The sequence below is a fragment of the Macrobrachium nipponense genome, chromosome 7 (assembly GCF_015104395.2).
Source record: "Macrobrachium nipponense isolate FS-2020 chromosome 7, ASM1510439v2, whole genome shotgun sequence".
NCBI classification, from domain to species: Eukaryota; Metazoa; Arthropoda; class Malacostraca; order Decapoda; family Palaemonidae; genus Macrobrachium; species Macrobrachium nipponense.
This window is the reverse complement of record NC_061109.1, coordinates 20,732,672-20,760,303: the sequence shown is the minus strand read 5'-3', so window position 1 is coordinate 20,760,303 and position 27,632 is coordinate 20,732,672. Positions and strand designations below refer to the sequence as shown.

Genomic DNA, 27,632 nt, shown 5'->3' with positions numbered 1-27,632 from the left:
GCAATCTCAGTCACAGAGGTATGGGAAGAGGACAGCTTCTTCGACCTACACCATCTACGGAAGACTTCCCACTTCGATTGATAAACCCGCAGAGTAGAGGATCTGCGGGCTCTGGCGATCGCGCTCGCAGCTTTTCGAGAAAAGCCTCTCGCTCTGACAAGTCTTTCGATAGTCGAAAGGCAGTCAGGGAGAGAGCGTGGAGGTTTCCGTGATACCTCTCGAAGTGGGGTTGTTTGAGCAGATCTGTCCTCATGGAAAGAGATCTGGGGAAGTCCACCATCCATTCCATTACCTCTGTGAACCAGTCTCGAGCGGGCCAAAATGGGGCGACGAGTGTCAGTTTCGTTGCCTCCGAGGAATGGAACTTCCTTAACACTTCCCCAAGAATCTTGAATGGGGGGAAAAGCGTAGGCATCTATGCCCGACCAGTCCATGAGAAGGGCATCTATTGCTATTGCTCTGGGATCTTCCACTATGGAGCAAAAGTTTTCCATCCTTTTGGAGAGGAACGTGGCAAACAGGTCTATCAGAGGCTTCCCCCAGAGGGACCAGAGCTTTTGGCAGACTTCTGAGTGGAGGGTCCACTCTGTTGGAAGGACCTGGTTCTTCCTGCTGAGTCTGTCTGCTCTTACATTCTTGGTTCCTTGTATAAACCTCGTCAATAGTACAATGCCTCGTTCCTCTGCCCATATCAAGAGGTCTCTCACTATCTTGTATAGTATGAGCGAGTGAGTCCCTCCCTGTTTTCGGATGTAAGCCAGAGCCGTGGTATTGTCCGAATTTACCTGGACTACCACGCCTCTGACCTCCAACTCGAAGTTCTTCAAGGCTAGATGAACAGCCATAAGTTCCTTTACGTTTATATGCCAGGACACCTGTTCTCCTGTCCAGGTTCCTGACACTTCCTTCTTTCCTAGTGTTGCTCCCCATCCCGTTTCAGAGGCGTCGGAAAACAACCCTAGGAGAGGGTTCCGAATTGAAAGGGATATTCCTTCGTTCTTTCGAAGAGGGGTTAACCACCACTTCAGGTGTGACTTGATCTCTTGTTGAATGGGAAACTGATCTGAAAGTTCCCCTTTCTTTCGGTCCCACATTCTTTGCAGGTAAAACTGCAGCGGTCTCAGATTGAGCCTCCCTAGGTAAACAAACTGCTCCAGCGACGAAAGGGTGCCCAGAAGACTTAACCATTCCCTCGCTGAGCTTCGTTCTTTCCCTAAGAAGGTTGAGACTTTTTCCAAGCCTCGAGCAATTCTGTCTTGCGACGGAAACGCTCGAAAACCCCGAGAATCCATCTGAATCCCCAGATAGACAATGTTCTGGCTGTGGATCATCTGAGATCTCTCGAGGTTCACGAGCAGTCCGAGTGAGCGAACAAGATTCAAAGTCGTTTCCAAGTCCTCCAAACATTGTTGTTTCGATTTGGCCCTTATTAGCCAGTCGTCCAAATAAAGGGATATGTTCACCCCCTCCAGATGAAGCCATCGTGCTACGTTCCTCATCAGGCTCGTGAACACTTGGGGAGCCGTAGACAGGCCGAATCACATAGCCCTGAATTGAAAGACCCTTCCCTGCATCATGAACCGTAGGTATTTCCTCGATGAAGGATGCAGGGGGACGTGAAAATATGCGTCCTGTAGATCCAAGGAGACCATCCAATCTCCTGGACGCAGAGCAGCAAGAACCGAGTTGGAAGTTTCCATAGAGAACTTCTGTTTCTCTACGAATCGGTTCAGTGCGCTCACATCCAGGACAGGTTTCCACCCCCCGAGGCTTTTGGTACGAGGAACAGTCGATTGTAAAAGCCTTGAGAGTGTGGGTCCTGTACTAATTCTATGGCCTCCTTGTCCAACATTTGTTCCACTAGTTGAAGCAGGGTCTTCCTCTTGACAGGGTCCGTGTACTTCGCCGACAGTTCCCTTGGGGTAGACGTCAAGGGAGGCCTGTCTGAAGGGGATGAGATATCCTCTCCTCAATATTGAGAGGGACCAGTTGTCCGCCCCTCTCGACGCCCATTCTTCTGCAAAGTTCAGAAGTCCGGCGCCTACTGGTGTTTGGAGGACTTGAACTTCACTTGTTTTTCTTGGTAGGTCTAAAGGCAGAAGACCTACCTCTCCTTTCCGCTCCTCTCTTCCTAAAGGAGGGCCGGGAAGACGAACTCCCTCGAAAGGGCAGCTTTGGGTTCCGTGTCTCCTTCTTCGTAGCGGGAACAGCTGTCCTCGGCCTTTTGGTTGACTGGACCAGCAGATCAGTAAGTGAGTGAGAAATGTCTCACTAACTGAGAAGGGAAAAGCTGGTTTGACAGAGGGGCGTACAGTAGGGACGACCTCTGTACCGGTGAGACAGCTTTTGTAAGAAAAGAACTGAATACAGTTCTCTTCTTAAGTATTCCCGCCCCGAAAAGGGAGGCCACTTCCCCCGATCCGTCTTGCACCGCCTTGTCCATACAAGCCAAAATACTATTAAGGACCTCGGGGCTCAGGCGTTCATTGTCCTGTGTCTTCTTGGACCAGTCCAGAAAGTTAAAAACTTCCAAGACATGGAACAATCCCTTGAGGAGATGGTCCATTTCAGACATTCCCCACGTTGTCTTGGCTGAAGAGAGAGAATGTCTCCTCGACACGTCCACCAGCGTTGAAAAATCTGCCTCAGCAGAAGCTGGGAGGGCGAGTCCCATTGCTTCGCCTGTCTCATATCAAATACCCCTCCTCCCAGAAAGTCTGGAGGGAGGGCAGGTAAAGACAGTCTTTCCCGCCTTCTTCCTGGAGTAGAGCCAGTTTCCAAAAGACTGCAAAGCCTTCTTCATGGAAATTGTTGGCCGCATCTTCAAGAAGGAGGACGACTTTGAGGTTTTCGTGCTCGTGAACAGCGACCGAGGAGACAGAGGGGCGGCAGGACTCAAAGAATCTCCAAATTCTTGGAGCAAAGGCGCCGCCAAAGCTTTGTAGTCCGAGAGTCCCGCACCTTTTTGATCTTCTGTGTCAGAGACATCTTCCAATTCAAGTTCCACCGGAGAATCATTATCAGCCGAGGGAGAACATCTCTTCTCGCAAGGTGAAGGACTCTTCGCAGGATCAGATCCCTCCCGACAAGGGCGACAGCCTCCTGTGCGACATCTTGCGTCCCTGTCCGGCGAATGCTGATCCCGAGAAAAAACCCGATCATCATCGAAGCCCTCCTGACAAGTATGACGGCCGCCTGTGCGACATCTTGCATCCTTGTCAGAAGACAGCTGTGCTTGCGACAAGTTTCCACCAGCAACGGATATATCGTGACCAGGACGATGGCCGCCTGTGCGACATCTTTCGTCTCTGTCCAGAGAAACCCGTTCCTGGTCCAAATCATAATGAGACACTTCCTGGTTGATTTCTCCGTATGGTTTTCTTAAAGAAAATCCTGGCGCTTGGTGCAAGTTGATTTCTCCGTATGGTTTTCTTAAAGAAAATCCTGGCGCTTGGTGCTTATCTGGCGCCGAAAGCTTGCTTCGTTCCATGCGCTTGGACGTATCTGTCCGTCTCGGACAGTGTCGTCTGTCCGAGCTGTCCACATCTGGAACTTGGCGCCTGGCTGGTGTCGTTCCAGTACGACACTTCTGCCTGTCCATCTTGTCCGCTTCTGGTGCTTGGGGCCCAGACGGCGTTGCCTGCGCACGACGTTTTGTCCTGTCCTGGCTGTCCGCCTTGTCCAGGTTGTCCGTAATCGGCACACGGCGCTTGGTCATAGTTGTCCGCATAGGACAAATCTGCCTGTCCGGGCTGTCCGCGTCTGGCAGATGGTGTCTGGTTGGCGTCGTCCGCATAGGACACTTTTGCCTGTCCGAGTCGTCCAATTCTGGCGCCGAGCACCTGGATGGTTCTGTCCGACTCGGACACTCTTTGTCATTGTCCGTATCTGGCGTCCCAAGCCTATGAGTTTCCGTCCGTCCTTCCTTTATCATCTCTGTTCTCGGACGAGGAGTAGAGGAGAGGAGCCTGGAGTCCGGAACGCCCATCGGACAAGATCTCTTAACAGGAAGAAAATCATCCTTTCTCCTCGGAGGGTCTTTTCTCAATACTCCTACTAATGAGGCTATCTGTTCCTGCATTTTAAGTAGGATGTCCGTCACGGTTTCTTCCTTTTCTCTATCAGGAATAGGAGAATGCGCCCTGGATGGCGTAGGCGATCGTGATCTTAGAGCAGGAGAATACCGTGTCCTCTTGGCTCTTTTCCTCTCGCAGGGAGAATCGTCCGGGAAACGTTCCGGGCTCGAGTCCAGCGTAGGTACTTTCCAACTCCTCTTGATCGGACGCGACAGTTCATCGGAAGTCCATCCACTTCTGCGAGGAGACGAATCGGATGATGAGAAGCACTCTTTTAGGATGCCTTTCCAATGGCGATCCTTGGCAGTCTGGGACGCTACAGATTCTGCCAAGGGGACGCCTGATCGGTGGGGATTCTCCGTAACCTCCGTACGGCTGTCGACATTCCTCCTCCTCTGGGCCTGGGAGCTTGGAAGAGGTCTAGGCCTGGGAGCGAGACAGAGCCGATCAGACGCACCCTCCACTACACTGGGGACACTTATGTCACTTTCCACAGTCTTACCTTTAAGAGCTTGCATTTCAAGCTCCATCCTCCTTAATGCGGTCTTCAGATTTGCAATCTCCGTAGCAGAACTTGCAACATCTGCTACGGGAGAGGGTGATACTGCATGTTAGGAAGCAATTAATTGGGGGTTAGTTATACTAACTGGCTCGTTAGAGCGAGATCTACTCACGCTTCTAGAGACAGTTCTAACCCTATCTCTCTCTAGTTTCCTTAAATAGGAATCTAGAGTCTTCCATCCTTCCTCATTCATATTCACACATTCATTGCAAGTGTTATTTCTAGAGCATTCATACCCCCTACACCTCTTGCATACATTGTGAGGATCTAACGACACTTTCGGTAGCCTCACCAAACAACCCTCATTCACACATCTTCTAACTTCGCAGCTAGATTCAGACATTTTTTAGCAAAATCCAAAGCAAAATCCAAAAATCAGTCCACAAAAGCGTATGCCAAACCACAGATCCAAATACGTCACCAAAAAGACAGTCCAGAAGATCAACGGCGATGAAATACGAAAATCAAGTCAGGAGGTACCAACAACGATGTTGTGGGCACCGGCGACAGAGAAAATCTGATAGAAAATGGGAATGGTTCCTATTCCTGCCACCCAGTGGCAGGGCGGTAGATCACCTGACCTACCTGCAGCGTGTGCCGCGAAATTCGAATTTCTGTCGGGGACGACGGAGTCTATAGCTAAGTATATATCTGCCAGGGAAGTTGAATGTATAAAATGATACTTTCCTAGACACCGCTTGCATTTCCCCTATTCTCTTCACTGTCGTGAGCGATACCAAGAACAATACTTTCTTCGTTAGCTCCCTCAAAGATAAGCTTTCTAAGTGTTCAAACGCTTGAGAACTCAAAAGGTTCAGAATCACTGCTAAATCCCACGAAGGGGCCCGAAGCGGGACTACTAGTCATTCGATCTTAAAGGACCTGAGGAGGTCGTGTAATACTCTATTATTGGTTAACTCTGGAAGATGAAATCTATAAGTGCTTGCGAGCATCGACCTATAACCTGTAATAGTCGAATAGAACAAATTCTTGGTTGTTCCGACACGTTATACAAACCATTGGTCCTTTACATAAAGAATTACTATCAGCGCCAGCTGGACCAGTGGTAAATTTTAATGACAAGGTAGTTCGGCAGTAACTGCTCTGATGGTCGGGAGTCCCGCCTCATCTGGGTGAAGAGACCATTCGGTCCCGATCACCTGATTCTGGCGGCTGAGCTTGTCTGCCACTACATTCCTCTTTCCTGGAATGTATCTGGCTGACAGCTCTACCGAGGAAGCTATGGCCCACTCGTGCACCTGCATCGTTAACTGGTGTAACAGGAGGGACACTAGGCACCCCTGCTTGTAGTCATATGCCACTACCGTGGTGTTGTCGCGCTCATCAACACCACTGAGTGTCCCATCAGACGTTCCCAGAGTTCTTGGAGCACGAGAAACGCTGCCTTGAGTTCCTGGACGTTGATATGAAGGTGCTTGTCGTGTTCAGCTCCACACTCCTGCAACCAGCAACTCTTCCAAGTGTGTGCCCCAACCCTTGGTCGATGTGTCTGAAAACAGAAGCATCTCCAGAGGGGAAGTGCAAAGTGGCACTCCTATTAAGGGGTTCCTATCGTCTAGCCCCCAAGCTAAATCCTCCCTTACTTCCTCTGTGAGAGGAACCAGGAAGGATTGCGGATCCTCCGCCTGTGACCAGCACTCCTTTAGTCTCCATTGCAGAGACCACAGGTGAAGATGCCCATGAGGGACTAACTTCTCTATTGACGACAGGTGACCGATGACAACTTGCCACTGCTGAGCTGATTGTTCCTGTTGTGACAAAAACCAACAGCTGCTTCCCTGAACCTGCTGATCCGTGAGTCTGCGGGGAAGACTCGTGCTGCTACCATGTCAATCAGTATGCCCAGGTACTTTATCCTCTGCTAGGGTTCGAGATCTGACTTCTCGAAATTTACCACGATCCCCAGATTGCTGCAGAAATGCAGGCGGCGATGGGCCCAAGCCAACACCAGAGTGAACACTCGTGTGAACACCTGTGGGGCGGTTGAGAGACCGAAACAAAGTGCCCAGAATTGGTACACCATCCCGTTGAGGATAAAGCGAAGGTACTTCCTGGAGGACTGATGGATGGGTATTTGAAAATATGCATCCTTCAGGTCCACCGAAAGCAGGAAATCGTTCTCCCTAATAGAATCGAGCAATGAGCATGCCGTTTCCATCGTGAACCGAGTCTGGCGAACGAAACGGTTCAAAGGAGAGAGATCTATCACCGGTCTCCAGCCCCACATAGACTTCTCTACCAGAAAAAGTCAGCTGTAGAACCCCGGTGACTGATCTCGCACGATTTCCACAGCTCCTTTGCTCAGCATGGTCTGCACTTCTTGAGTCAGTGCTACATCTCTGGCAGAACCAGGAACATATGTTTGAAGGTGGACCGGGTGTGAAGTGAGGGAAGGCCTTAACTTGAAGGGAAGTAGATATCCCTCCCGAAGGACATCCAATACCCAGGTATCAGCTCCATAGCGCTGCCAATTTGCCCAGTGGCTCGCCAGGCACCCCTCTACTTCCAGCAGCAGGTGGGGGGAATGCTATCCCTAGCATTTCCCTCTCTTCCCCTTCTGCTTAGCCCCTTTCCCACTAGAGAAGGAGGCTTGAGAGGAGGGCTGACACTCACCTCTCAAAGCAAAAGAGGAAGGCTGGGTCTTTCCTTGCACTACCCTTGACGGTGCTGATATCTTGGGAGCGGAGGAAGCGCTCTAAGCTCCAAGGCTTAGCCGCAGTTGAGCAAGACCCCAAAATTATTCACAACTGCTTGGTATACTAAGCAATCGCTTTCCTCAGCTCTATGCTTTTCTACTGCAGCATCCATCATCTCTCTAGAGAAGAGTGAGGAGGAACCCAGCAACAGTCCGTTCCACAGACCCAACGTTACCTCGTGACCACCCTGGTTACGTGAGTCAGGACTGCGTCCCTGCTCCTCAAAACCAGGTTGGCCCACAGGTTGACCGTCTGGTAGGCGAGGGAGGAAATGGCCCTACCTCCAGATTGGCAGTCTCCCGAACGCCAAGTCTTTCCCAGGAACTATAGCTCCCAAGGGGGCTGCAACTCTGGATACTGTGAGGGACCACAGATCCAGCCACAAGACGGCCTGGAAAGCTGCCACGGCAGTGGATTCCAGGGCTGATGCCCCTTGCTGCGAGAACCAGAGGTTCTCTGACAGCGGGTGTTGAAGAGGCACTCCCAGAGTTAGGTGAGCTAACTCTGGATCAACCTGCTCGGTTGGAACCAAGTCTGTCAAAGGCACGTAGAAATGCTGTTGACGAGGCAGAGGAGGGGAAGCAGCTTGTCCGACCTGCAGGCCCTGAGTGAAGCCTTGGTCCAGCACTTCGTCAGCCAAGGAAGACCTGGGTAGCCCTACCACCACTCTGGGTTCCTTCTTAGGTCCCCAGAACGAGTCTAGCCTCGATGGACGGGACCTCTGTATCTCGGGGGTAACCACGTCCTGAGGCGATGGACCGTCAGATCCATCCAGGCCGAGCACCTCCCAAGACACTCTTTCTTCAGAAGGAAGAACCTCGCCAGACCCCTCGTGGTCTCCTCTAACCACTTGAGCGTTTGATCTGTCTGGTCCCAAAGACCGAACCAGGCTCATAGGCTCTCGTGGCCGGACTGTAAGGAACGCACTCCTCACAGTCACTCCCGTTCGTCTCGCTCCTCCCGGTGTAGCCCGAGGAGGTTGAAGGGACAGGTGAGGAAGACCTGATGCTCCTGCCTACCAGCAGAACCAGTAGGCTGGGAGGACTGCAGGCAATCACCAAGCTGTGGTGGTAATCAAGCTGCCGGTCTGGACCAGCAATCTTCCTGCAGAGAAGTGCTGGACCGAGGACGGTAGCGTAGGTCTCTTGCATCAGCCATGTGGACCCACGCTGATGGGATCAACGGTCAGGTGACTGGTAGCATCCACCAACGCGGTGAGAGTGAGCACTGTCCTCACGACATGCCACGGTCCCAGAAGCAGCCGAAGTTGTTCCTGGTGACCCGGGGGACCTCTTCCCAGCCTCGTCAGGTGAGCGGTCTGATGGGACCGACAGGTCAACCCTGGGTACCAGTCGATCGCTGCGCAAGCAATCGTTGGTCTGGTGAGTTACCTGAGTGACTCTTACCATCCTTCCGCTCCGTGCCTGAGTCCTGACGTAGAGCGTACTCGGCCGTCTGGACCGAGTGTACGGTCACCAGCAGGTGACCGTACACTCGGTGACACTCACTGACGAGTGGCCGAGACAGTTCCCGGTCTGGAGGTGGAACCTCTGGAGCCGGGAGCGGAGGTACCAGCCAGCAGTCCCCGTCTTTCTCTTCCCTGAGGAAGGAGAGACGGGCCTCGTTCCTGGAGGAATGGGAGGACCAGTGGAAGGCCCACCTGTCTCACTGGAGCGAGACAGACCCTTAAAGTCTCTGTGCGAGACTTCTTAGGGGGCCCTTGGAAGTCGATGGGGAAGAGGCAGCAGAAGACGACAACGACGACACCTTCCTCTTCTTCTTGGACTTCTTCATCAACTTCCTTAGGACAGCTGACAGGTCTCCTATCCAGGCTGGAGCTGGGGTGGCTGCAGGGGCAATGGGGCCCAGCTCCACTTGGACAGGAGGAACTGAAGGAGAGGCAGCACTTCCACGGGCAGGAATAGGGGCAGCAGGCATGGTCGACAGCGACAGGTGGAAGGTCTAGGGTGAGCTCTTCGGGCACTCATCAGGCGGATGAGCGAGGACAGCAAACCCTGGGGGAGGGGGTAAATACTCCCTCTTAGGTACGTGTGGCAATGGGGTCTGCACCACAGCTGTGGGGGTGACCATTGTCACGTGCTGGGTGTAGACCAGGTGAGGGGGAGCTGAGTATCTCGGGGTCAAGACCATCGTAGTTGTCCTCGTCTCCACCCCATGAGTAACCGGGGCTGCAGCTAGATGAAGGAGGAGCCCCTGAATACTTGGAGTGCCCGGAAGACTCAGGGAGTGCCATACCTGCTGTAGGTCCCCACCCGGGGAGGCAGACACCTGAGGAAGCAACAGTCGGGTTATTGGGAGGGGTTCCTGTTGTTCAGCAGGAGAAAGATCTCCCCCTTAGTGGACAGAAGACCCCAAGTATAACTCAAAGTCGGGATGTCTCCCTCCCTCTTCTGCACTCAACAGATCGAGTGAAGAGGCAGAGAGAGACATGTCCCCCCGAAGGGGAGAGAGCCATACGAGGGAGCTGACGAGGAGGGAGAAAAGAAGACGACATATCCGTCGCCAGTGGTGTTGAGGGAGAGCTTTCCGACGACACCTTGGCGTCTTTATGCAGCTTCTTCCTCTTCTCGTACCGCTCCCACTGCTCCTCCAACCAAGAGACACAATAATCACAAGTTAAAGCACAGTTACAATCATGCTCTCGGCACCTTGTGCAAAGGGGATGAGGATCTACACTTTCACTTGAGCGGAAAGCCCCAAACTTCCAGCCTCCCACTCCTGGGCACAATCTCCGGTTGGATGGGGGGGCGAGAGGGCTTATTCAGATCGTGGGACAGCATGTTTCTTCCTGCGATGCAATACCACAAACAAAAACAAAATAAATACTTACAGTTTCACACTCAAATACACATAGAATCAGGTTGAAAGCCAAAAAGTACATATGCTATCTGGCAATGAAGCAGGCAGAGGTGTCAACACACATCTGCATCCAACGGCGGTCAAAAGCAAAGTGGAATGTTTACATGCAGTCGTGCGGGACTCCTGACCATCAGACAAGTAGTTACTGTCAAACTACCTTGTCATTAAATCTTACAACCAGTCCAGCTGGTGCTGAAAGTAATTCCTTATGTAAAAGACTGATGGTTTGTATACCGTGTTGGAACAAATACCGTTTGTACAAAGTAATATAAGGTAAAATGCTTCATATGAATAAAATAGAACTTAAGAAATTATAGAGAAATGTAAAGAAAAGGAAACTTGCCCCATTTTAGTGCTATTTATTAGCTTCTGATCTCATTCTCTCCATATGTTGTCTCTTAATCTCTTCACGTTCTTCTAGTGGAGGTAAATTTGGCACTATACCCGCCCTTCTACGTTGCACTCGAATATCATTCTGAAAAGTTACAGTTCTATTAAAATCAAAATAATGTATAATGTTGCTATTTACTCTATGAATTAAGAAAAACTCAGCATGTACTTAGTCTGCAGAGAAGTTACAATCCTATGAAAATCCAAATTTTAATTTATGATGTTGCTACTAACTCTATAGATAAGGCAATACCCTGAACATAAAAAGTTTCCACAATGTATACTACTTAGCCCAACAAAAAGTACTCAAGTAAAATTGCTCACTATGAAAAAGGACAGAAAATCTCAATGTAAAGCCTAACAATGTACTTATATTTGTGTTCATGAAACATTCAAGTCAGAAGCTCAGCATTTGCTTGCTTACAACCCTTGTAGTATAGAGGTGGTTAAGAAATTTTTCACAAAATTACAATTTCCAATAATCAATTATCAAATAATTTCCCCTAGCATAAGTTGCATATTAAATCTATTTAGTTGAATACTGACATTAAAGTACCTGAAACATGAGTATAAAAAAGATACCGCACTTTAAACTTACCCAGAATTCCTTACACCTTTTGTAATTTTCAAAATACCAAGCACACATGTTCCGATCATAGTCATTATCTTCTAAACACTTGTACGATTGATTATGTTCCTGCAAAAGTAAAAGGAGTACAAAATTTTATTCTCACTAGTTAAAACTAATTCTTGACAAAAATAAGGGATTAAAATATATCTGGACCTCTGGTCATTATCAATGTCCTACAAACATATAAATAAAAATGTAAAGCTACGGTATAAATACCACACTTTCAAAAAACAATATAATTTCATCTGATGCACAAGTTTTCCAAAGCTACAATGACTTATATACGTACTTGGTTCTGTGGCTAAATTCCACCACATTCTTCCAGAATCTTACATTAAATCTAAATTGTATAAGGGTACTGTTAATTCTAATTAACTGTATAGTGAGTAATTGACAATATAATTAAGACACCGTAGTAAAGTGATGTGCTGTGACATTCCTAGAATGTAGGGATCATCAATTTAACTTCCCATGGAAACAGTGTGGTCCTAAGTGACAAGACAGCTCAGCTTTGGAAATGCTGACATAATTCCTTGGGTGGCGTGATGTCGAAGTCGTTGTCTAAGCTGAACCGACCACGTCCTGTCTCTATGCACGGGCGGATGCAGAGGTGCCTTCTGAATCTAGTTTGAAGCTGATTCTTGGACGTGTACAATGATATGTATGAGGTCATGAACTTGTGACGAAATTAGTGACGACACTTATCTGGGAGTGTCTTGTGTGTTCTTGCTTGCGTTCGTTCTAGCTATTTCCCTACATAATGAGAGAGTAAGGTAACCAAAATGGGAGATCTATACAAGAAGTGGCCAAGAGCCAAGATGGCTTCTTTGACAGTATTTTTGGTGAAGTGTGTAATAATATGTGTTGAAAGGGTAAGCATACTTATTTTTTAGCAAAAAGTGTGGCTTGACTGTATTTTGAATATTTGTTTCAAAGATGTTCTATTTCATTTGACATTTTGATTTTGATTTATAATCTTTTGCTCATCGATGTGTTCTCCTGTCTTCTTTTAAGCGGTTCTGAGACAAAGGGGAACTGATATGGTGACATTTAGAAATGGGAACTTAACTGATGTTTCGTGGTGTTACTAGACTATGACTATGCCTAGTTTTATGACTAAACTAATGTTAGTTATTTGATTAATTCCCCAGGGTTATCCGAGTTATTTGGATTTTGAGTTTAACCTTTCATTTAATCATTTTGTTAAGAACCTGATTCATTTGGTTAATGCTTTGCTCTTAAATAAATGTATTTTTGTAGTTCACGGGTCTGATTTAATTGCCTTAGGTAATAGAGAGAGAGAGAGAGAGAGAGAGAGAGAGAGAGAGAGAGAGAGAGAGAGAGAGAGAGAGAGAGAGAGAGAGAGAGAGAGAGAGAGAGACTAAAACTGATGTTATCCAGTGCCCTTGCTGCACGACCAAGCTACCAAACCCTTTTAAGATTACCGAGGTTGGAACCTCGGTAATATTGAATTCCTAATTGCATGACTAAGTGAGATAAGGCAAATTAACTAGTGATAAATCAGTTACAATTCTTCTGTTTACTACAGCAGCTGGATAAACTGAATCTTTTTTGTTGTTGATTATAGACAAAAATGAAGCCTGTAGCTTTTCTTTATAAACATTTACATGGGCAAGGAAGCAGCTCTGTCATATTACAGTACATAATTACAGTGGACCCCCTGTATTCGCGTTCTCCGGATTCTCGGACTCACACATTCGCGGATTTCTCTTGGTAACATTTCCTCGCATTACTCGCGGGAAATTCGCCTATTCGCGATATTTTTCTATGAGAAATAAACACAAATTCCTGGTTTTCTTAATCAATTTCATCATAAAAATGACATTTTTATAATAATATAAAGTTTCACTTATACTTACCTGGTGGTTACATCTAGCTGTCGTCTCCTGACGTCACGGCAGAATTTGAAATTCGCGGTAGCGCTAATGGTTTGACAGGTGATCCTTCTACTCCCGCCCTCTACCGGGTATGAGGGGAGGAGGGCGGGCTTCGTTATGTAACCACCGGGTAAGTAAGTATAAGTGAAACTTTATATTATTATAAAAATGTCATTTTCACTTATATAACTTACCCGGTGGTTACATCTAGCTGATTGACACATTTAGGTGGTGGGACAATGGCAGCTAAAATAACAACTGTTGGAATTATCCGAAGATATAGGATAGGTTCCTTACCTTTAAAGACCACTGACTCAGTGGTTACTGCCTCTGTAGTCTGCTGGCCTTTATTGTACCGACAGGATATATGGATCCGTGTGCCGGACACAATAATAAGTACTTGCCGTTGAGGACGTGACTGTAATGCCCCTGCTCAGGGCACAGTACACATCACCAAAAAACACAATGAAAAACGAAGGATCACCACACCCGGTTAAGAAATACACCAAGACATTAAAAGACTGAAAGATACTCAAAAAAACTCCCTGTATCTTCAGACAACCTTAAAAATAAAAAACCATAATCAAGGAGAAAAGTTAGTGAGGATGGGATACATCCTTCTCTCCCTCACCCAATACCGTGTCAGTCACAATGAATGGCCCCAATGTAGTACTGCAATTTTCATATGTGGTTTCCAAATCTGTCAGATAATGAGATGCAAAGACAGAATTATTTCTCCAATATGTAGATTTAATAATGTCTTTCAAAGACAGATTACGTCTAAACGCCATAGACGTAGACACTGCTCTAATTTCATGAGCTTTGACTCTAAACACTTTGATATCTGAGTCCTGACATTGTCCGTGTGCCTCAGAAATCAAATTCCTTAAAAAGAAGGAGAGCGCATTTTTAGAAAGAGGACGAGAAGGATCTTTCACTGAACACCACAGGTTATCACTCTTACCTCTTATACCTTTGGTCCTTTGCACATAATGTCTAAGTGCTCACACTGGACAGAGAAGACATTCAGGCTCATTAGGCCCCACTAACTACGAAATGTTCTTTATAGAGAAAGAACGAGGCCAAGGACATGAGGGATTTTTGTTCTTAGCCAAAAAACCCAGCATTGATGAGCAAATGGCATTGCCCTTAGCAAATCCAACTCTCTTATCAATAGCATGCAGCTCACTGATTCTTCTAGCTGATGCTAAAGCACAAAGAAAAAGTGTCTTTCTAGTCAGATCTCTAAAAGAACTAGAGGAGATCGGTTCGAACCTATCGGACATCAGCCATTTGAGAACTACATCCAGGTTCCAAGCTACTGTTCTTGACTCCTTTGTCTTGGTCGTATCAAAGGAACGAATCAGGTCTGAGAGGTCTTGATTATTAGAAATGTCTAATCCTCGATGTCTGAACACAGAATACAACATAGCTCTATAACCCCTAATCGTCTGGGTAGAAAGTTTCTTATTCTCACGAAGAAAAAGAAGGAAGTTAGCTAACTGAGCTATAGAGGTCTTAGAAGACGAAATTCCTTCTTCTTTGCACCAAGCTCTGAATTGGACCCACTTAGCTTGGTACACTCGATCAGAGGATTCTCCTCTGGGTATAGCAATAGCCCTTGAAGCTCTCTTTGAAAATCCTCTCTTTCTGAGGAGATGCTCGACAGTGAAGGCGACTAGTCGAAGAGCGGACAAGTTGTGAAGGAACCTCAGAAAGTGGGGCTGTCTGAGTAGATCCTTCCTTAACGGTAACTCTCTCGGAAAGTCCGTCAACAGCTGTAGTAGGTCCGGAAACCATTACCTGGCCGGCCAAAAGGGGGCTATCAGAGTCATCCTGACGTTCTGATGACCTCTGAACTTTGTCAGAACTAGTCTTAGCATTTTGAAAGGCGGAAAGGCATAAAGATCCAGATTTGACCAGTCCAGAAGCATGGCATCCACTGTAAACGCCTCCTCGTCTGGAACTGGGGAGCAATACAGTGGTAGACGAGCCGTCTTGTTCGTGGCGAAGAGATCCAACTGAGGACATCCCCAAATCCCCCAAAGCTTCTTGCATATTTGAGGATGTAGAGTCCACTCTGTGGAGAGGACTTGTCCTCTCCTGCTGAGAATGTCCGCCTTTACATTCTTCGAGCCTTGAATAAATCTTGTGCTCAAGACAACCTTGTTCTCTTTCACCCAAATGAGTAGGTCTCTCGCTGGCTCGCACAGAGAGAACGAGTGTGTCCCCCCCCTGTTTTTTTATGTAAGAGAGAGCCGTGGTGTTGTCTGCTTGAACCAGCACTACTTTCCATCTTACCTCTGTCTGGAAGTGCATTAGAGCCAAATGAACCGCCTTCAACTCTTTCAGATTTATGTGCCAGCTTCTCTGATGAATCTGCCAAAGTCCCGACAGTTCCTTTCTCCCCAGAGTAGCTCCCCACCCTTTGTCCGATGCGTCTGACAAGAGCGTAAGGTTGGCACTCAACTGGCTTAGAGACAAGCCTTCCTCTAGCCTTCCTTCTGATTTCCACCAAAGGAGGTCCTGCTTGATCCCTTCCGAGATGGGGAACACGAAGGAGTCTGGGAACTTCTTCCTTTGCCACTTCTGTTTCAAGTAAAATTGAAGTGGTCTCATGTTGAGCCTGCCCAGACTTACAAATTGTTCTATCGAGGCCAAGGTTCCTAAAAGGCTCATCCACTGATTCGCCGAGCAAGTTTGTCTGACGAGAAATTTGTCTATCTTGTTCAGGTAAGAGTCGATCCTTTGACGAAACGGAAAAGCCTGAAAAAGAACTGAATTCAGTCTCACTCCTAAATAAACTATCTCCTCAGAGGGAGTGAGACACGACTTGTCCTTGTTGACTAACAAACCTAGGCTGTCCATCAGCCTTAAAGTCTTTTGTAAGTCCTCCACACACTTCTGTCTGGAACTTGCCCTGAGAAGCCAATCGTCCAGATACATGAAGATTCATACCCCGTCCAGATGAATCCACTTTGCTACTGACGACAGAACTCTGGTGAACACTTGTGGAGCTGTCGACAGGCCAAAACAGAGGGCCCTGAACTGATAAATGCGGCCCTGGAACACGAATCTCAGGAATCTTCTCGATTCCGAATGAATCGGAATATGAAAATAGGTGTCCTGAAGGTCTATGGAAACCATCCAATCTCCTGGATGAAGCGCTGCTAATACCGACTGGGTCGTTTCCATAGAAAACTGTCTTCAGGACAAAGACGTTCAGGGCACTGACGTCCAACACCAGTCTCCAACCCCCCGTGGCCTTCTTTACCAGGAAAAGGCGATTGTAAAATCCTGGTTCCTGAGGAGAGTCCACTAACTCTATGGCCCTCTTTGCCAGTAAGGCGAGAACTTCTTGATGGAGGGCGGCAAATTTTTCAGAGTTCTCCGAGTAAGCTGATAAATCCACAGGAAATTCTGTGAGAGGGGGTTGCTTGATGAACGGAATGGTGTATCCTTCCTTCAGGACCTGGACCGTCCAAGGATCCGCTCCGAGATGAAACCAGGTCTGCCAGAAAAGGTGTAATCTGGCTCCTACTGCTGTGTGGAGGACTACGGGCCTACTTCTTGATGGAAGAGGGAGTGGTTTTAGACGAGGCTCTACCTCTCCCACGAAACCTAGAGAAAGATCGAACGGGAGCTCTCCCTCGAAATGGTTTAGGAGCTTCCATGGAGGGAGCACTCCGAGAAGCAGAAAGAACCGGAGCTATCTTCCTGGGCTTCTTCACTGACTGTGATAAAAGATCCTGGGTCGCTTTCTGTGTTAAAGATTGAGCGATTTCGCTCACAATCTCTTGCGGAAAAAGGTGCTTCTTGTCCAAAGGAGAGAAGAGCAAGGCAGACTTCTGTTTCAATGAGATCCCTTTCGACAAGAAGGAGCAACAAATTATCTGTCTCTTCTTCAAAACTACTCCAGAGGCGAAAATGGCAGTGAGCTCCGAAGCTCCATCACAGATGCCTTTATCGATACAATCCAGTACAGAGGCAAAATCCTTCAACTGCTCCTCTGAAAGTCCAAATGACTTGACTTTCCTGGCCAGCGAAGCAATGGCCCAATCCAGGAAGCTAACAACTTCAAACACACAGAAAACACTCTTGCAAAGATGATCCAGCTCACTTGCCGAAAGGAAAATCTTAGCAGTATTAAGGGCTGATCTATGAGAAGAATCCACGAGACTAGAAAAGTCTCCCTGAGCGGAGGCAGTCACACCCAGGGAAAAAACTTCTCCGGTGTCATACCAGACACGGCTCCTTGATGAAAGTCTCGAAGGGGGAAGACAGAAAACATTTTTCCCTTGTTCCCTCTTCTCCAAAAGCCAAGCGTTAACTTTCTTGATAGCCTTCTTAGCCGAAATCGAGAGGACGAGACGCGTGAACGAGGATGAGGCGTCAGGCTTACTGTCCTTTTTCCACTGCGAACTAGGAGAAACTGGAACGGAAGGCGCAAAAGAATCTCCAAAGTTGTCAACGAAGAATCGTAAAAGAAGCTTATACCCCGACAAATGCTTGTCTTTTTCTGTAAGTACTTCTTCTTCTTCTTCCAGATCCGAAGCTTCCTTCGACGAAACTGGAGAACATTCCATCTGAAGAGGAATCCTGTTCGGCGAAGTCACACCATAATGCACCCGAGGCGGGTGCGAGAAAGCAGAAGACGTCTGAGCCTGTACTGAGACGAATCCGAGCTGCTGAGCTGGTGGCTGCGGCTGGCTGGCTTGCGCTGGCGCTGAGCTGGCGGCTGCGCTGGCGGCTGAGCTGGCGGCTGCGCTGGCGGCTGAGCTGGCGGCTGCGCTGGCGGCTGAGCTGGCGGCTGCGCTGGCGGCTGAGCTGGCGGCTGCGCTGGCGGCTGAGCTGGCGCTCGAGTGAGAGCCTGACGTGGCGCCATAGACGGAGTCAGGAAAGGAGTCTGACCAGGCGCCTGAAGCGGCGTCTGAAGAGGAGTCACATGGAGAGTCTGAGCCTGAAGAGGCGACTGAAGAGGAGCCTGCAAAGAGGACTACACAGTAGTCTGCGGAAGATGTAAGGCGGTCGGGAGCGCATTCGGAGACGAAAGAGACTTGCCAAAAAGCTCCAAAATACTGCCTAACTTGGCATTCATCTGTTCAAACACCGAAGGTTGAGGATCCACCGACGTAGAAGGCGCGGGAGGAGTAGAAGGATGAGCCACAAACACGTCTGGAGCCGCAGGAGTTATCGCTTGAGGAGGCTCTGGGGAAGGCTCCGAAGGAGTGTGCGTGTTCGGCTTCTCCAATTCTATGAGAGAAGGGCGATAAATCGAAACCGCCGGAGAAAAGGCTTCAAGCTCCTCCCAAAAACTACAAGAAGGTTCGGCAGCCGCCACCTTCTTGGGAACCGCAGCAGGCGAAACATCGCGGGACCTTTTCAGCGGTCTAGAAGTCTTATGACGCCAACCTCTATAAGAGGAAACATCTGAGCTTGAGTCGCTTGACGAAAAACACTTCCTCGCAACACCTTTCCAATGGTGAGCGACAGCATCCTGGGATACGGCTACAGGATTGCTTGAGGGGGCGACTGCTCGGGAGCAGATCCCGCTCACCTCCCTTCGGTTTTCGGCATGCCTCCTCCCAGGATCTGGGGAGTTTGACAGGGGCCTAGACCTAGGAGAACGAACGGGCTGAACAGCCACCTCCTCCACTACACTTGCACTAAGTAACTTTATCACACTTAAGTACCACTTCTGCACTATCTCACCCATTTTCTGCATAGTGGTGAAAGAAAGAGACAAATTTCGAGTCCATATCGGCTCGTAATACTGACACGGGATCGGTGATCGGGAGATACAGAGTCGAGGGCGGAGGAGAAACCACTACGGGTTAATAGGATCAGGATTAACAGAATTCAGAGAAATATCCTGGCTAACTCACTGACTTAGAAGAAGATCTCTGTGAAGCCTTTCTGTTTATGGGATCTCTTTTTCTATCTTTCTCATATACTTTTCCAGTGCCTTCCACTCCTGAGATGTTAGAGACACATTCTTCACACGTATTCTCAAAAGAACATTCACGTCCCCTACAGCTAACACAAGTAGAATGAGGATCAAGTGAAGCTTTAAGAAGTCTGGTCTTACACCCACTACTACACACCCTATACTGAATAGAGCCGGTGTCAGACATCGTGAAAAAATCAAATTAATTCCTAAAAACAACAACAATCTCAAAACCAAAATAACTATAGCACTAGCAAAAAGATCAGAAAACTCAAGGTACATTACCAAAAGGAGAAAACCAAGATGATCAAATCCAAATTCCAACCAGCAGAGGAACCGTGTTATCGGTTCCGACGGCAGGAAACTTCTGATTTATTGCTGGAATGGTTCCTGGTACCCGGTAGAGGGTGGGAGTAGAGGGATCACCTGTCAAACCATTAGCGCTACCGCGAATTTCAAATTCTGCCGTGACGTCAGGAGACGACAGCTAGATGTAACCACCGGGTAAGTTATATAAGTGAAATGCACTTTTTGTGATAAAACTATTAAAAAAAAAGGTATAAAAATTTTTAGTGGTTATTTCTTGAGTTTTAAGTAACGAAATAGGAGGTTTTAAGCATTTTTATAGGGGTTCCAACTATTCGCGGGTTCTAACTATTCACAGGGGGGTCTGGTGCGCATCCCCCGCAAATACGGGGGGACCACTGTACCATCATACTAGTTAGATTTGGAAATCAACACACCTCTGAAATTACACTAAGAATTCCTTAGAGACGATTGCAGTAATGAATAAATGAGTTCTTCCTACCTTAGTACATGGATTCTTCTCATCATGTAATAATTTTGTGGTTCTTTCAATAAATCTCAGTCTTTCCTCTTCTGTTTTGGAAGGCTCACGAACAACCCCTGAGAACATTGTGTCTCCACCTTAATTGTAATCTGAAAAAATAGCTTAAAAATAAACTAGTGGCACATCAAACAGTGATGGTGAAATTTTCAAGCATAAATCTGATGCAACTTATTGAAATATAAGCAATATCCAAAATCACTAAATATTAATTGGGAATTAAGACTCCTAATGGCAATTTTTACACATAACATTTGTAAACGTTCCTCAGATATGTAGAATTGGATTGCCTCCCACATTTTATTATTTGAAAAATGTTATTGTTATAATACAATTAAGTTTGTTCATACTTACCTGGCAGATATATATATAGCTGTATTTTCTGAAGTCCGACAGAATTTCTAAACTTGCGGCACACGCAGTGGGCAGCCAGGTGGTAGTACCCATTCCCGCCGCTGGGAGGCAGATATCAGGAACCATTCCCATTTTCTATTCATATTTTCTAGTGCTACTGTCTCCTGAAGGGAGGTGGGTGGGCACTTAATTATATATATCTGCCAGGTAAGTATGAACAAACTTAATTGTATTATAACAATAACATTTTGTTCATGAAACTTACCTGTCAGATATACATACTATAGCTGAATCCCACCTTCGGATGGTGGGAAGAGACAGAATAGGATTTTAGGAAACAAAATTAAGTAGATGATATACATCTTGGTTCCTCACCTGTTAGCATAGCTGACTTCGTGATTACTGTCACCTAAGCCTGCTACTGCTTAATCAGAGTTGCCAGCGAGGTAGAGACCTGTAGTGCTGGTGCACTCCAGATGATCTGACAACGGGGGCGTGCCCACAACGTGACTAGACCATCGTACCATACATATGAGGGCTATGAAGCAACTGACCACCACCTGACCAACTAGACAAAACCCCGTGAAAGCTAAACTAATGAATGGAAGATCTCCACTAAAGATCTAACCATCAACCAAAAACACAAAAAATTAAAAACTAAACCTAACCTATAACTAGGGGATAGGAAAAAGAGCCACCTCCAGGCCCCCCGTAAAACTGTGTCTGCAGAAATGTATGGTCCTATAGAACAGATCTCGTAATATCGTTCTCACATCTCTTAAATAGTGTGAGGCGAATACTGAATTGTTCCTCCAAAAGGTGGCATCAAGAATGTCCTTGATTGACATATTCTTTTGGAAGGCAAGCGAGGTTGCGACAGCTCGGACTTCGTGAGCGTTCACTCGCAGGAGGCTCAAATCAGTCTTCTGGCAAGATGAATGAGCCTCTTTTATAATGTCCCTCAGAAAGAAAGCCAAAGCATTCTTTGGTAAAGGTAAATGAGGTCTCTTCACTGAGCACCACAAATTACCTGAGGGACCTCGTACCTCCTTCGCTCTGTGTACATAAAATTTGAGAGCCCTGACAGGGCACAGGATTCTCTCTGGTTCTTGGCCCACCAAGTTCGTCATTCCCTTTATTTCGAAGCTCTTGGGCCAAGGGTTAGACGGGTTCTCATTTTTGGCCAAGAACGTGGGACTCAAAAAGCAGACAGCGTTATCACCTTTGAAGCCCACCTGTTCACTAATGGCTTGAATTTCGCTAACTCTCTTCGCCGTTGCCAGAGCAGTTAGGAAAAGAGCCTTTCTCGTCAAGTTCCTAAGAGACGCTGCGTGGAGAGGCTCGAAAGGACTTGACATCAGATGTCTTAGAACAACATCTAAGTTCCAGGAAGGAGGCCTCATCTGAGGTATCTTTGATGTTTCAAACGATCTCAAAAGATCGTGAAGATCTCTGTTGTCAGCAAGATCTAGGCCTCTGTGCCGAAAGACTGCTGACAGCATACTTCTATATCCCCTGATGGTTGGGACCGCCAACTTCTGCACATTCCTCAAGTATAGAAGAAAGTCGGCTATTTGGCTCACAGAGGTCGTGGAAGAGGAAATTCCTTCCCTTCTACACCATGCCCTGAAGGAAGCCCACTTTGACTGGTAAACTGCCCGCGATGAAGCCCTCTTTGCGTTGACGATCGCTTTTGAAACTGTTTTAGAAAAACCTCTCACTCTGGCAAACTTTTTGATAGTCTGAACGCAGTCAGACACAGAGCGGAGAGGTTTTTATGGTACCTTTCGAAGTGGGGCTGTTTGAGTAGATCTTTCCTCCAGGGTAGTGTCCTTGGGAAGACCACAAGGAATGACATTACCTCCGTGAACCAATCTCTTGCAGGCCACATCGGGGCGATCAGGGTCAATCTCGTTCCCTCTGACGCCGCAAACTTTCTCATGACTTCCCCCATGATCTTGAACGGTGGGAAGGCATACAGATCCAAGTCTGTCCAATCCCAGAGCAGGCCGTCTACAGCGACCGCTCCTGGATCCATAACCGGGGAGCAATAAAGAGGAAGCCTCTTTGTCCTCGACGTCGCAAAGAGGTCGACCAGAGGACGTCCCCATAACATCCACAGCTCTCGACAAACGTCCTGATGCAGAGTCCATTCTGTCGGCAGGAGCTGATCCTGTCGACTGAGAAGGTCTGCTCTGACATTCTGGACTCCTGAGATGAATCTCGTAAGGATCTTCACTCGCTTTGCACTTGCCCACAGCAGAATCTCCCTCGCTAGGTAAAACAGAGATCGGGAGTGGGTTCCTCCCTGATTCCTTAAGTACGCCAGGGCTGTGGTGTTGTCCGAGTTGACCTGGACAACTTTGCATGCAACCTTCTCTTTGAAGAACTGTAGCGCTAGAAAAATTGCTGCTAGTTCCTTTAGATTTATGTGCCTGGACACCTGTTTCCCCCTCCAGGTGCCTGACACTTCTTCCCCTCCTAGTGTTGCTCCCCAGCCCGAAATGGACGCGTCGAAAACAACACTAGGTCGGGGCTCTGAAGTTTTAGAGATAATCCCTCTCGAAACTTCTGTGGATCGAGCCACCATCTTAAATGGTGCTTTACCGACTCGGATATCTTCAAGGTCGCATCTAGATCTTCCTTGACCCTCCATTTTTCTGCAAGGAAAAACTGGAGAGGCCTGAGGTGCAGTCTCCCCAGGGAAACAAACTTTTCCAGCGAGGAAATGGTCCCCAGCAGACTCATCCACTCCCTCGCCAAGCAAGTTTCCTTCCCTAGGAAGGCTGAAACTTTCTCTAAGCCTTGCAGCTGTCATTCCTGGGACGGAAACGCCCGAAAAGCCACTGAATCCATCTGAATCCCCAGATACACGATGGACTGTGTCGGGGTCAGATGCGACTTTTCGAGGTTGACCAGAAGTCCCAGGGTCTTCGCCAAGGCTAACGTGAACTGAAGGTCCTTCAGACACCTCTCCTCTGAAGACGCTCTGATGAGCCAATCGTCCAGATAGAGAGATACTCTTATTCCTGAAGAATGCAACCATCTCGCTACATTCTTCATTAGAACGGTAAACACCATCGGAGCCGTGCTTAAACCGAAAAAAAGGGCTCTGAATTGCCAGACTTTGCCTCTTAGAACAAATCTTAGATACTTTCTTGATAAGAGGGTGGATCGGGACGTGAAAGTATGCGTCCTGCAGGTCCAGGACACCATCCAGTCGCCCTGGGGTTCTCAAGGCTCCTAGAAACTGACTGAGGCGTTTCCATCCTGAACTTTATCTTTTCTATAAAAAGATTCAGCCTGCTTACGTCTAGGACTGGACGCCAACCAACCGTCGACTGCTTGGTACCAGGAAAAGCCTGTGTAAAATCCTGGTGACCCAGGCCGTAGTCCACCGCTCTTTTTTTCGACCATTTGATCTAGAAGGTCGAAAAGTATCTGCTGTTTCTCCCCTTGATACGAAGGAGAAAGATCTCTGGGAGTTGTGCATAGAGGAGGAGGTACCAAAAAGGGGATCTTGTACCCCTGTTCCACTATCTTGAGGGACCAAAAGTCAGTATCTTTCTCTCTCCATGCTCCCGCAAAGTATTTCAGTCTGGCTCCGACTGGTGTCTGAAGGACATAGCTCTCATTTCTTAGCTTTTGGTTTAAATAGCTCTTCCTCTTGAAAGGCCTCTCCCTCGAGGAGCTGCTCTCGAGGGAGGAGCCCCACGAAAGGGTTTCAGCTTCTTTGGAACTCGTCCAAAAGCAGACGTAGTAGGTACTGCGGGACGTCTGGAGGACTGGGCTAAGAGGTCCTGAGTAGCTTTTTCTTGCAAGCTAACAGCCAGGTCCTTCACCAAAGTCTGGGGGAAGATATGGTTCGAAAGAGGTGCAAAGAGAAGCTCTGCTCTTTGAGCCAGAGTAACCGACTTCGCTGTAAAAATGTTATTGTCATGATACAATAAAGTTTGTTCATACTTACCTGGCAGATATATATATAGCTGTATTCTCCGACGTCCAACAGAATTTCAAAACTCCCGGCACACGCAGTGGGCGGCCAGGTGTTAGTACCCATTCCCGCCGCTGGGAGGCGGATATCAGGAACCATTCCCATTTTCTATTCAGATTTTTCATACCTACCACTGAACAAACTTTATTGTATCATGACAATAACATTTTGTTCATGAAACTTACCTGTCAGATATATATATAGCTGAATCCCACCATTGGAGGTGGGAAGGGACAGAATAGAAGGATTTAGGAAACAAATTACATGCAGATGATTGACATCTTGGTTCCTTACCTGTTAGCATAGCTGACTTCGTGATTACTGTCACCCAAGTCTGCTTCTGCTTTACTAGTCTCCAGCAAGGTAGTTGACCTATATAGCTGGTGAGTTCTAGATGATTCTGTCAACGGGAGCATGACCACAATGTGACTAGACCATATTGACCATACTGTGAGGGCAACGAAGCTAAAAACCACCACCTGACCTAACCTATCGAAGTTAGTCCCATAACTTCTAGGCAAAAGAAAGGGAAAGCGCCTCAAGCGACCAACCCTTCAACCATAAACCAACACCATAAAATCAAAAGCACCACCTATCCCTTTTCTATAGGATAGGATTCGTGCTGGCTTTCCTGCCCCCAATAACATTTCTACGGATATGTATGGTCCTAGCGACTCGCAGTTCTCAATATGCCATCTTCACATCCCGCAGGTAATGTAAAGCGAACAGAGTTGCTTCGCCAAAAGTAGCACTAATGATATCGCTGAGTGCCATATTCTTTGAAATGCCATTGAGGTTTGCGACAGCTCTCACCTCATGGGCTTTTATTTTCAAAAGTTTTCAGATCACCATCTGGCAGGACGCAGGGCCTCCCTGATGGTGCTTCGTAAAAAGAATGCCAGTGCATTCTTCGACATAGGAAAGTCGGGTCTCTTAACAGAGCACCATAGATTTTCAGAAGGACCCCGACAGTCTTTAGTCTTCTGCAAATAAAATTTGAGAGCCCTGACAGGGCACAGGACTCTCTCTGGCTCTTGTCCGATGAACTCTGCTAACCCCTTGATTTCAAAGGTTTTCGGCACCAGGGGTTAGATGGGTTTTCATTCTTAGCTAAGAAGTTAGGATTCAGGGAGCACACTGCACTGTGTCCTCTGAAACCCACATATTTAACTTATTGCTTGAATTTCACTAACCCTTTTTGCCGTGGCAAGAGCAGTTAGGAAAATCGCCTTCCTTTTCTTGTAGTGTCTTTCAACGAGGCACCATGCAGAGGTTCATACGGCGCCGACATCAAGAACCTTAGAACTACGTCAAGGTTCCATGATGGGACCTTCAGTTGCAGTACTTTATTTGTTTCAAACGATCTCAAAAGATCGTGAAGGTCTTTATCATTTGTCAGGTCTAACCCTCTGTGACGGTAGACAGCTGACAGCATACTCTTAATCCTTTTAGTAGTGCACTGCAAGTCTGTCCACATTTCTCAAATGCAGGAGAAAATCAGCAATATGGTTCACAGAGGTCGTGGAGGAGGAAATACCTTTTCTTCCTACACCACCTCCTGAAGACAGCCCACTTCGATTGATAAACCGCTCGAGAGGAAGCTCTTCTCCGCATTGGCAATAGCCTCTGCCACTGGTCTTGAAAAACCTCTCGCTCTGGCCAACTTCTTGATAGTCTGAACGCAGTCAGACTCAGAGCGGAGAGGTTTTCCGTGGTACCTCTCGAAGTGGGGTGTTTGAGAAGATCTACTCTCTCTGGCAGGGTTCTTGGGAAGTCTATCAGAAGAGACATGACCTCCGTGAACCAATCGCTTGAGGGCCAAAAGGGGGCGCGATCAGAGTCATTCTCGCTCCTGGCGACGCCGCAAACTTCCTTATTACCTCTCCTAAGAGTTTGAACGGGGGAAAGGCGTAAACGTCCATCCCCGTCCAGTCCCATAGGAAGGCATCTATCGCTATTGCTTCCGGGTCGAGAACTGGAGAGACAATAAATCGGAAGCCTCTGCGTTTCGAGGTTGCGAAGAGGTTGACTACGCGTCGTCCCCACAACTTCCATAGTTCTTGGCAAACTCTAGATGGAGAGTCCATTCTGTGGGAAGCATCTGATGTTGACGGCTTAAAAGATCCGCTCGAACATTTTGTACTCCTGAAATGAACCTTGTTAGGATCACTATGCTTCGAGCTTTCGCCCTATAGAAGGATGTCTCTCGCTACCATGAACAGTGATCGGAGAGTGTGTCCCCCCTGCTTTTTGATGTAAGCGAGAGCTGTAGTGTTGTCCGAGTTGATCTGGACAACTCGCCCACCAATCGTTCTTCGAAGAATTGAAGAGCCAACCGAATGGCCTCCAACTCTTTTAAGTTATGTGCCAGGACCTCTGTTCCCCTCTCCAGAGGCCTGACACTTCCTCCTTGCCTAGTGTTGCTCCCCAGCCCGCATGGAGGCGTCTGAGAACAACACTAGGTCGGGGCTCAAAACGGTTGAGGGACAGTCCTTCCGAAAGTTTGATTGGACTTGCTACCACTTCAGTTGATCCTTGATCGCTTGTGAGATCACCAAAGTTGAGTCTAGGTTCTGTTGTTGTCCTTCCAGTTTCTGCCAGAAAAAACTGGAGTTGGCCTGAGGTGCAACCTCCCTAGGGAAACAAACTTCTCCTCCAGCGAAGAAATGGTTCCAGCAGACTCATCCATTCCTTTCGCCGAGCAGTTTCTTTCCCTAAGAAGCTGACACTTTTTCTAAGCATTTCTGCTGCGTTCCTTTGATGGAAAAGATTGAAAAGCCGCTGAATCCATCTGAATCCCCCAGATACACGATAGATGCGTGGGGATCAGATGGGACTTCTCGTAATTGACTATTAGGCCCAGGGCCTTCGTCAGCTGCAATGTCGTTTGAAGGTCCTCCAGGCACCTTGACTACGAAGACGACCTGATTAGCCAGTCGTCCAGGTAGAGCGAGATCTTATCTTCGATAGGTGAAGCCATTTTGCTACATTCCGCATGAGGAAAGTGAAAACCATCGGTGCCGTACTCAGACCAAGCAAAGAGCCCTGAACTGGAAGACCTGCCCTTTTAAGACGAACCTCAGGAACTTCCTTGATTGAGGATGAATCGGGACGTGGAAATAAGCGTCTTGGAGGTCCAATGACACCATCCAATCTCCTGGTCTCAAAAGCCCCTAACACAGACTGAGACGTTTCATCCTGAACTTTTTCCTTCCTCACAAAAAGGTTCAGTTTGCTGACATCTAGGGACAGGTCTCCATCCCCCAGACTGCTTCGGAACCAGGAATAACCTGTTGTAGAAGCCTGGGGAATCTACGTTAGGACTTCTTCTACGGC

At 47.6% G+C, this 27,632-nt stretch overlaps 1 protein-coding gene across 1 annotated transcript in view; it reads right to left on the bottom strand.

Annotated features, from left to right (window-relative positions):
• The window catches only part of LOC135217413 (coiled-coil-helix-coiled-coil-helix domain-containing protein 7-like), a 161,265-nt gene that overhangs the window by 12,058 nt on the left and 121,575 nt on the right, over positions 1-27,632 (bottom strand). Inside the window, exons 2-4 of the mRNA XM_064253255.1 lie at positions 19,910-20,040; positions 11,224-11,322; positions 10,579-10,710 (exon numbers count right to left, since the gene is read on the bottom strand). Of these exons, the coding sequence (XP_064109325.1) occupies positions 10,591-10,710; positions 11,224-11,322; positions 19,910-20,017 (327 nt within the window). The 5' untranslated portion in view covers positions 20,018-20,040 and the 3' untranslated portion in view covers positions 10,579-10,590. The remainder of the gene's footprint in view (positions 1-10,578; positions 10,711-11,223; positions 11,323-19,909; positions 20,041-27,632) is intronic.